This window comes from Populus euphratica, unplaced genomic scaffold (assembly GCF_000495115.2).
Source record: "Populus euphratica unplaced genomic scaffold, PopEup_1.0 scaffold2537.1, whole genome shotgun sequence".
Classification (NCBI taxonomy): Eukaryota; Viridiplantae; Streptophyta; class Magnoliopsida; order Malpighiales; family Salicaceae; genus Populus; species Populus euphratica.
Window position 1 is genome coordinate 8,804 of NW_011502374.1, and position 10,523 is coordinate 19,326.

Here is a 10,523-nt window from a genome sequence, read left to right on the forward strand (position 1 = left end):
TTTCTTTATTGCTTTTCAAAATTCCCTCTTTCCTCCTAACAAAAACTAATCCCCAAATTACAAAAATGACCCTGTCTTGTTCAGCGATCTAATTGCCCTCCCATGGCATGGAATACAGATTAACTCATGGGCCCCACCAAGACCCCGAAAGCAACAAAATCTTTGTGCAGATTGGAAATGATCAGAGGGCTAATTGGGATTTGATCACGGAATTAGAAAGTTGATGGGTCCCTATTAGTTAGAAATGGGCCCCTCTGTGTTGGGACGAGAATATCGAAGGAAATAAATGAAATTCGGTCGCAAGCTGGTTGGGCATCTAGTACGTGTGAGAGAGAGGTGTTCTGTTTTAAGAGTAATATTTGTTTAAAAATATTGTAAAATTTTATTTATTTTTATTTTTTAAAATTTATTTTTCATATTAAAACGATTCAAAAAAATTAACTAAAAATATAAATAAAACAAAATGGTTGGGCACGAGAACTACTACTTCGATTTTGCTTGGCCTCCAAGACAAGAGAGGACATAAAATAGAGAATTACAGAAGAGGACAACTTCTTCGGTTGAGGTGAGTGGCATTTGTGAAATAAAAGGTAAAAAGGGAGGGCGATTACAATCAATGCATTGAGGTTTCCTTCCATCCTCATGTTGTCTGCTTTCGTTTTAGTTCTCCAAATCCGATGACTTTATTTATTTTATGTTTTAATGTTTTTTTGTTTTTACTCTCTTTTCGTTCATTAATTTGAGTTTTGACCGTTGCTTTTCTCAACGTCTCTCTCTCTCTCTCTCTGAAAGAAGTTGATCGTCTGCAGCAATATCTCTCCCACCCTTCTCTTCGACTCCGTAGCTACTACTACACTACTCCTCAGGTATGTTCCTTCATTATAACCCATTTTTCCATTACTTTTATTTATCATCTTACAATGATCATTTAGTTTTTTTTTCCCTTTTTTAGCTCTTCTCGAGGAGAGCTTCTATTCTGTGCATGTATGTTTCTATACAGACATAGCCTCTAGCATGAGTGCTGTGTTTGTTTTTCGTTCTTATATTCAAAATCCTGACTTGGGTTTCTTCAGGATTTTCTGTTCATTTATAGTCTAGCTCTTTGCTTTTTCTTATGAAACACAGCTTACTATTTGTTTTATTTTTTATTATCTGGGGATTTTAGTACTTATAAGAATATAAATTTTCTTTTATGTGCAGCCAATTATTTGAGATGCTTAATTTGTTTTAGCAGATTCTTCCTAATGGGTTTTTATTTTTCTTTTCAAAACCAATTTCCTTTCACACTCTTCGTGTTTTCATTCAAACAAGTATTTCATCCTTTTTCTCCTCCTTGTATGCTCATCAGCTATGCGTTTTGCTATTTTTTCTTTAATTTTCTCATTTTGGATTTTTTTTTTCCTTCCATCTGATAAGTTCTGCTTTTATCACTGCAAAAGGGCCACTACTATTATTTAATTTCTTTCCAGTTTTTGCTTACAGCATTTGCAGGTTTCAACACGTTATCGGTCAAAAATGGTGCCTTTTTTTTGTTTATGTTCTTCTCTACTTTAAACCTTTATCTTCTTTTCTTGTTTCATTTCTTACTTATTGTACTCGTAACTAAAAATCATCAGTTTGGCACCATGGCCCTCTTTAATCATTTATAGACTCTCTTTATTCAGTCGAACTCCTTTTTGTATCATTTGGTAATTTTTCTTTCTCTCATGTTTGTCTTTTGTATAAAAATTTTCTTGTCCTTCTCTTAGCTTGAAATATATTTCTTCAGCTTATGATTATTCACCTCCAAGTCTTAGGAAATTATTCATGCTTTTGGGGTTTGAGGGGCTGTCTTGCATATAATTCTTTCAACAAAGTGCAAGTTTTTACCTTTTTCATATATAATTATTTTATTGTTGCTATGTGACAATTTGGAGAAATTGAATTCTTGGTTTCTAGAGAACTCATAAAGAAACTTAAAAGAATCTTAATTTCTTTGTTCTGTTAAGCAAGTGAGATATTGTTCTCTAACTTGAAAATAAAGAAAAGCACAGACAACTTTTTTAAAATCTGTTTTGTTTTCTTGTATCATTGCATGTGATGAAGAAAAGAATGTCTCGTTTATTACGAAATTCTTTTCCATCTGCTTCATGTTTCTTTCTGTGCATTAATAGTTAATAATAAAATTTTGTTTTTGCTGGACAGGTAGAGAAAATCCATATGAATCTGGTGAGGTACAAGAGGAGATACTATTGTGATTTTGGTTTTGATCCAAGCGTGAAAACTTCATAGAGTGGGGAGGGAAAGGGAAGATAAAAGATAGAAATGGGATGTACTACCTCAAAGCTTGATGAAGAAGAGGCAGTTCAGCTTTGTAAAGATCGAAAAAGATACATTAAGCAGGCTGTAGAGCAGCGAACACGATTTGCATCAGGACACTTGGCTTATATCCAGTCCTTGAAAAGAGTTTTGGCAGCTCTTAGGGATTATGTTGAAGGAGACGAGCCCCGGGAGTTCTTTTTAGATTCATTTATAACACCGCCTTTTACGCCTGTGAAGAAAACTAGTCCTGGTTTCATCTCATTTTCGCCGAAATCTTTCTCTGCAGCACCTATCCAATCTGGACCTACTTCGACTTTGAAAGTAAATTATTTAAGGTCAGGGGGGAACCAATCAGTTTCAGTTGAGGAGAGACCTCAATCACCGGAAACATTCCGAGTCGAATCGTACTCTCCAATGCATCATTACGGCGCTGATGGATTCTTTGCGATGCAATCCTCACCAATGTATTCTTCGTTCTTCTCGTATTCCCCGAACAATAGGCCCAGCATTCCTCCACCGTCTCCTCAAACTTCACAATGGGATGGCTTTTGGAACCCATTTTCATCATTAGACTACTATGGCTATCCCAATCGTAGCAGCCTTGATCAGATGGGTATGGATGATGACATGAGAGGACTAAGGCAGGTTCGAGAAGAAGAGGGGATTCCTGACCTGGAAGATGAAACTGAACAAGAAGACTCAGATAACAAGGCAAACTTAGCAGGAGAACGAGCCAAGGTTGTTTCCAATTACCCAAGAGAAGAAGTGCTTGTTGAAGATGTTGACGAAGATGAGGATGAGGATGATGATGAAACTGATAGTGACTGTGAATGTGAATGTGAAAGTGAACATGAAGTAAATGGGCCACAATCAGGATTGCAAACACAAGGTAGTGTGAAGATAGAGCTATCACGGTCTCAAAATTCAGGACAGGTTGAGGTTCACAATCAAGAAATGGCAGTTGGTAATGGTGAAGCCGCCAAGGTTGAAACACCAGGTTTTACTGTCTATGTAAACCGAAGGCCAACAAACATGGCAGAAGTCATCAAGGATCTTGAAGATCAGTTCACAGTTATTTGCAATTCAGCCAAGGTGGTGTCGGATTTGTTAGAGTCCAGCAGAGCTCAGTACTCATCAACTTCAAATGAACTCACAGGTTAATGAACTTTAAAGCTCCGGTTTTATTAACCCTGTCTGAAATAAGATGCGCTTTCATGCATATTTTGCCATTTTCCAAAGAAGATGTAAGACTTGCCTAATCATAACAGCATTTCTTGACACGTAGTCTGTCTGGAACATGAATAGCTGAAAAATTATTTGATAAAGTCCTAGTCTGGATCTCATTCACCAAATGCTTGTAGTGATGTGATTTCTTTATTAAATTCTAGCCTTTTTTTAATGTAATCTCTTGGTGACTCTGTCTCTGTTTCGAGTACTCTAGATATCATCTGAAAATCTTATGATCCCGCAGCCATGAAAATGTTGAATCCAGTAGCACTGATACGCTCAGCTTCATCTCGCTCATCATCATCAAGATTTATGATCAACTCTTCAAGTTCTAAAGATGAAGATTGTGATAGCAGTAGTGACTTCTCAGAGGAATCTTGCATGCTCTCAGGTAGTCACCAATCAACGTTGGACAGATTATATGCCTGGGAGAAGAAGCTCTATCAAGAAGTTAGGGTATATCTCAAATCTTCATAACTTCTTGAATGATGAATTCTGATGCCCTGGTTTTTCTAGCATAGAATTCCGTAGAAATTATTAGACATGCTTAGTATTGGACGTTTAATTCTGCACAAAGGGACATTAAAATGGTTGATGGTAGTAATTACTAAATTATATTGATGTGTTGTACTAATCTGCAACTGATTTTCTTCCTTTACCTTCTTAAACAGTGTGGAGAGAAGGTTCGAATTGCGTATGAGAAGAAGTGTATGCAACTCAGGAACCAAGATGTTAAAGGAGAGGACCCCTCTGTGCTGGATAAAACAAGGACAGCCATTAGGGATCTGCATACTCAGATAAAGGTTTCTATACACTCAGTTGAAGCGGTGTCAAAGAGAATAGAAACTTTAAGGGATGAAGAATTGCAGCCTCAACTTTTGGAATTGGTACAAGGGTACATACTCTATTACTTGTACTGTTTTTGCAGACCATGATAAAAAGTATTCCAATCCACGGAGAAGTGAAAAGTGCTTAAATAAAGTCTCTTATATCTACAATCTGACTTGAACTTTCTATTCATGTTCCACAGGTTAGCGAGGATGTGGAAAGTAATGGCAGAATGCCACCAGTCACAGAAGCGTACTTTAGATGAAGCCAAGCTTTTACTAGCCGGCACACCTTCAAAACTTGAAGCAAAACGGCACTCTTCCATGTCAGTTGCTGACCCTCAACGGCTAGCCAGGTCAGCTTCCAACGTCGAGACAGAACTCAGGAATTGGCGAGCCTGTTTTGAGGCATGGATCACTTCTCAACGATCCTATCTTCACGCGCTAACCGGCTGGCTCCTCAGGTGTGTTAGGTTGGATCCTGACACTTCAAAACTTCCATTCTCACCTCGTAGATCCAGTGGAACCTTTCCAATATTTGGGCTTTGCATCCAATGGTCAAGGTTTCTTGATGCAATGCAGGAGATGCCAGTTCTTGATGGCCTAGATTTTTTTGCTGCTGGGATGGGGTCTATCTATGCACAGCAGCTAAGAGACGATCCACATAGGGTCCCAGTCAGTTCAAAGAGATTTGGAGCTGGGTTTTCAGCTGAATCAGGAAGAAGTATGGAATTGATGGAGGTTAGTGAAGTAGAAGATGTAATGACTACAGAGAAAATGGCTGAAGTTGCCATAAAGGTACTTTGTGCAGGAATGTCAGTTGCAGTGAGCTCACTGACTGAATTTGCTATTGGTTCTGCAGAGGGATATGCAGAACTTGTTAAGCAATGGGAGAATGTCAACTCCCAGAGTTCCAGTAGGGCTGGAACATAATTCAGGATATCCCAGTGGATAATTTTGCTAGCACCGTTGATGTAAATTATATGTTATAACCTATATGGCAAAGGTAGTGTAGAAAAGTTGCTGCTCCTGCTAATATATTTGTTTGATTGATTAGTTACCAAGCTAACCAAAGAAGAACACGGGGAGGCCTCTAGAAATGGAGCTGGGATTGGAAAAATCTATCAAATACAGAGGCTCGATCTTTTTCATCTATTTTCTTAGCAACCAAAGCTATCAGACATCATATTTTGTCCCAATAATGTTACTTGAACTGGTCGAAACCAATAAAAAAAAAAAAAAAAAGCTTCTCTCAGTTGCTACCAGTCAAATGATTCTCTCAGTCACCTTTCTCAGGGATGTTCAAACAGGTGAACCAACCAATAAAAAAACTGAATATCACCAGAAATGGTAAACAAAGAACCAGAAACAATGTTTACAGAATTGGAAGCAAATCAATGGGAATGAATGGGTTGCTTATAGGCTGATTATTTACAGAGGATTCATGCACATAACTGCAGGGGAAATTTCCTGCAACAAGGAAGGAGTCTTTCTGAATTTTCAATATTAACATCCAACTACATTTGCCACAATTCTCTCTCTGAACCACCTTAAGGTTCGCCTATTACTGTGCTTAAAGAAAAGTTGATCAAGCACACAATTAATAACCTTCAACTGTTGGATGATTATTCTTCAAAAATTTTACATGGAATATAAGAATGAAAGGTAAAAAGGAAATTATCCTTCTCACGGTTTTAAAAGAAAAGGTCGAGTAAAATACAAATTTGTCAAAGAAAAACAGGTGCTTCTTCAGTCATAACTGAAGCCTTCATCATCATCAACCCCCACCTCAGAAAAATCATAACCGCCCATGACAGATAGAAAAACTAAAACAGCAACTAGCTGTGTTACTAAAAAGTATTTTGCCCTTCTTCTGAAAGTTTTCTCCTCTTCTGTCTTTTCCCTCTTGGGTTGCTTCTTAGTCTTTGAACCTAGTGTTGAAAACATATGAAAAAAGTTAGGAATTGTATTTGAAAAAAAAGACATGGTTGGTACTTTTTCACCTATTATTTCCTAACGGTTTTTATTTTTCTTTAAGCATTTTAAACAACAAACAGTTATTTTGATGACTAAAACACGATCCATAGGCTCGTTCGGTAACTTAACAATCCACAACTCAAACACTATCAGATAACCAATATAATATACACGTGATTGAAAGATGAAAATATCTTACTTGAATTTGAAGGACGTCTTGTTGAAGTTGATGAAGCCTCTGAATGGAATTGTGGGGCAGAAGAAGAAGATCCACCCTCCAAGTACTCTGATTTAAGTTTTTCAGCATATCGTATGAGATTACCGTGCTCCAAGAGTGCAAGTCGCAGCACTGATGATTCCTAATAGCATTGAACAAAACAAGAGAAAAAGCAGTGAAAATATTTAAGTAGGGCGGAATAGTCAAATGCTTGGAACCACACCATATTACGTAGACAGAATACCCATAGCAAATCACGTGAAAGTCAAATGAGTAGGAACCATGTTAAGAAGAAAATGACTTCAACAGGATTTTTTGATGGTAATGTCTTTCATAACAGCACAGATTGCTGTCATATTCCTGAAAGAAATTAGTGGGCCTTGATTGTTAGATATTTACTGCAAGGCTGCATGTAATCATGGAGATTTTCATTAAGGTAACATAATTTACATGCAAACTGCTCTTTGTCTATGTGAATGTAACAATATGTTTGAGATCCTACACATTTTGTTGTAAATATTCTCTTCATAAGCTTGCTCAAACACCGAAGCATGTTATATCCAACAGGTTAATCATGTTTTAGGTATGCCTGTGCATTCAACAATAGAAAGTGAATGGTATAATGTAGTTTTTTTTTCTTTTTTTTGGCACCATCATACTAGGTCAAGCATATCCACACTTTCAGTTGTATATAATCGTTCCAACCATACAAATAGCAGCAGTCAGCTCACACAGATCATGCAAGATAAATGGTACAGTGACTCACAGGTAATGCTTGAAGAGTGAAAAGCACATGCCCAAGGAGATATGCATCCAAACTAGATGGCCTGCACAAACAGAAAAACGAAGTAGAGTGCATCATTAGCAGGTCAATATTAAATTTTACTTGACATCAAACTTCAATAAAATATAGAAGCCAAAATATCCCTAATGAATTTCCTGTAAAAAAGAAAAAAATATATATATTAACCGTGATATCCAAAAGAATCACCTTTCAAAAAGAAATGTTTGATCCCCTAATGTGGTTGACAAAGCTCCATATGCAATTTTTGCTCTCTTGTAAATCTATTCAGAATTAAGAAAAACACAAGTCCATGCTGAAGGAAAATTAACAGAAAAATGAAGAAAAATATAAAAGGCTAAAATCATTCCACAGGTGCATGCTTTTTGACACTGGTGCATGTGTGCATATTTGAGAGAGAGCGCACATATCAACAAGTTGCAAAAAAAGATTATCAATGATAGAAGTGTAACCTCTGCTTCCTTTCGTTCAGCATTTTCTTTTGTTATCCCAAATCGTTGCTTAACAAGATACACTTGTTTCATGAATAAAGCCTTTCCTATTAACCAAGGGAGGTCAGAATAATAAATTGCACGGGCAGAAGTTCCATCAGATCCCACCCATAGTTCATACATGACTGCCTCAGCAAGCCAGGTGCTAACCATTGCTTTCATTGATATCCATTCTGGGAGAGAGCAGAAAGCAGCATCCAAATCAACAATGCCATCTTCCCTTAAACGTTCAATAAGCCCACCATTCTCGTCATTGAAGGCCACATAAGTGCCTGATTCGATGTAAGGAATTTGATCTAAAATAGAAAGTCAGACAAGCGTTTTGAAGGCAATTTTGATATTTGCATGATATATTTTAGAAAACACACATATAAGACAACATGAGCAAAGCACGCACCCACGTGAAAATAAATACAAAGTAGATTCAAATTTTTTGTGCGGTTGGAAGTTTCACGGAGAGAAAGTAACATAGAGAAAGTGAGTGCAAAGACATGCATGCATACATAAGAAACCGTGTAATACAAAAAAGAACCTTTCAGATTTTGAGAGAAGATTCACTACACATACATAATTAAAACAGTAGACTTCTACAGTTCTATGCTACAGAATCCCCGGCAAAATGATAAGAGACAAAAGTGAAAGCATAGCTAAATTAACAGAAAGCCCAGTTACCAGAGGAAAGCCCTTCATTGAAGGCTCAAGAAAATGAAGTTAGACTTTAGAATACATAAAATTTCAGAACAAAAAAAAGTACATGGAGATACCTTAGTTGTGACAGAAAAGAAGACATAGTTTCTCCCCATACTACTTAACATGGTTTTTATTAGGCCATTGCTTGGTTCAATGGTAAAAATCTTGGGTTTGCAGCAACAAGGATATAGGTTCAAGTCTAGAGAACAGCCTTAAGAATAATAAAGGGTAGGACTTTCTCCGCTTCAATGGGACTACAACTGGCTACTGAGAATGAAACAAATGACATAACCATGTCTCCAGTTGTTTAATAAGGATTCAAGCAACTCAGGTATCAATTTCTTCACAGGAACTAGTAAATAAAAACAAAAACAAAAAAAATATTCATTATTCTTGTAATGCTTTCAGCAAGAATATTGAAAACTGGCTGTCATGTATTGTCAATTAAACAGCCAATACCCATCAAACATAGTCCAGGTAAAGCAAATGCAATCTTGAATACTAATTACTTAACTCCTTCCCATATGAGAATGGCATTCTTTAAAACAATATGGAAGTCCTAGAAAGCATGTATCTTGGCTTCACTTATTCCATGACCCCATCATACCCATTCAGCAACAATATAGCAACTTTCAGATTTCTAAAATTTCTTAGTGAAATGAAAGCATCGAACTTAAACACAATTACAGAGCCGGTAACAGAAAAATGACCAGTAGCCATCTTAAACATAATCAAATTAACATTCATTCCGTGAAAAAGAACTTGGCTAAAGAAATGAGGTTTTTTATCTTGGTGGTTTTAACCTATTAACACATAAGAAGCAAACTTCAACGAAATAGAAACAAAAAAACAGCCAGAAAGTCAGCCATTAGTAACTAAAAACAAGCAAAAACCCAGTACAAGAACTTAAAAACATCAATATAATTGAATGAAATTAAGAAGCCAAAAAAGAATACCTGAATCAGGGAAAGTGTTATTGAAATCCAAACGGAAAGGAAAGCTAGCAAATTTGAGGTGGATGTAAACAGGCAAGCAAATTGGACAACCAGTAGGGAGTCCGAAACTGGGTTTTCTTGCAACAAGAGTATACTCTGCTCTTTCTTGTGATTCTTGCATCTCTCTCTGAAATTTTCTTCTTCTTTTTTTTTTTTTATTTGCTGATGATCCTCTTTTGGCTTCAAAGCTGTGAGGGTATAGGGTTTTTCAGTCACCGAAAAGAAAAATGGTGTGCGGTGGTTTTGTATTCTCTAGTTTTGTTCCTTCGGCCCATTTCAAGTGCGGGTTGGGCCTTCTTAATCTTTCTCTTTTCTGTGAGAATGGGCTCCAACTCTCAAACTAGTTACGACGAAGTTGATTTTGTTAATATAAATTTTGATTTTTATAAAAAAAAAAAAAAAAAAACATCGATGTAGTTTTAGTAGAAAAAACTTGTTCTTCTTTTCAATAACCTGAGCGAGGACGAGTCCTGGATCAATGTGTTATCAAGTTGAGTTGTCGAGAGAAAACCTACAACTATAAGTTATTGTGTTAACCTATTAAATCATGTCAATTTTTATAACAGTTCTAAACCTTCCTGAACAGATAATACTAGATAATTGAATAACGCTGCAAATTTTTTTAATATAAAATAAATATTCAAGTGTCGCTAAAATATTTTCAAGCAATAAAGTTATTTTTTTTATTATTAACTCAAAATTTGATGCATAAAATTTTTTTTTTAGATTAACGTGGGTATTTGGGTCAGCTTGCGGGTACCACGAATAATCCCACGAGCCCTGAAGTTAATGACCATATAAACCTCCAATAGTCATCATATAAACAACTAAGGACTCGAACCTGAGATTACAAAGGAAACAAACCTCTTGATCCTAGATTTTTACCACTTAACCACCACCTAGATTAACAAGAAGAAAAAAAAAATAGGTTGAGGATTATATATGTCAATAAACAACCAAAAAACATCTTATTGCTAACTAAAAAATAAATCAGGT

General features: G+C 36.3%; 2 protein-coding genes across 5 annotated transcripts; one reads left to right on the plus strand and one right to left on the minus strand.

Annotated features, from left to right (window-relative positions):
- Positions 1-723: 723 nt before the first annotated feature.
- Positions 724-5,411, plus strand: LOC105119123 (uncharacterized). 4 transcript variants are annotated; one of them, XM_011017226.1, is made up of 5 exons: positions 724-866; positions 2,185-3,457; positions 3,773-3,984; positions 4,200-4,423; positions 4,559-5,411. In XM_011017226.1, exons 2-5 carry the CDS (start codon positions 2,305-2,307, stop codon positions 5,286-5,288), a joined length of 2,319 nt encoding a protein of 772 aa, XP_011015528.1. In that variant the 5' UTR covers positions 724-866; positions 2,185-2,304; the 3' UTR covers positions 5,289-5,411. The 4 variants fall into 4 exon arrangements, with proteins under 4 accessions (XP_011015528.1, XP_011015530.1, XP_011015529.1 ...); XM_011017228.1 differs by lacking the exon at positions 724-866 and adding an exon at positions 1,230-1,688; XM_011017227.1 differs by lacking the exon at positions 724-866 and adding an exon at positions 1,701-1,857.
- A 385-nt stretch (positions 5,412-5,796) lies between these two features.
- LOC105119124 (mitochondrial outer membrane import complex protein METAXIN-like) lies at positions 5,797-9,733 on the minus strand. Its single transcript, XM_011017230.1, has 6 exons — positions 9,489-9,733; positions 7,804-8,138; positions 7,541-7,614; positions 7,316-7,376; positions 6,532-6,691; positions 5,797-6,286 (listed from the first exon to the last, which is right to left on the minus strand). The coding sequence occupies exons 1-6, from the start codon at positions 9,646-9,648 to the stop codon at positions 6,105-6,107; spliced, it is 972 nt and encodes a 323-aa protein (XP_011015532.1). The 5' UTR covers positions 9,649-9,733; the 3' UTR covers positions 5,797-6,104.
- Positions 9,734-10,523: the final 790 nt, after the last annotated feature.

Coding starts and splice junctions, on each gene's coding strand:
- LOC105119123 (XM_011017226.1), top strand. CDS start 2,305: ATGGGATGTACTACCTCAAAGCTTGATGAAGAAGAGGCAGTTCAGCTT. Junction 3,458..3,772: donor AACTTCAAATGAACTCACAG/GTTAATGAACTT, acceptor ATGATCCCGCAG/CCATGAAAATGTTGAATCCA. Junction 4,424..4,558: donor CTTTTGGAATTGGTACAAGG/GTACATACTCTA, acceptor CATGTTCCACAG/GTTAGCGAGGATGTGGAAAG.
- LOC105119124 (XM_011017230.1), bottom strand. CDS start 9,648: ATGCAAGAATCACAAGAAAGAGCAGAGTATACTCTTGTTGCAAGAAAA. Junction 8,139..9,488: donor TAACACTTTCCCTGATTCAG/GTATTCTTTTTT, acceptor TTTCTATTTTAG/ATCAAATTCCTTACATCGAA. Junction 6,692..7,315: donor TCACTCTTCAAGCATTACCT/GTGAGTCACTGT, acceptor CAATGCTATTAG/GAATCATCAGTGCTGCGACT.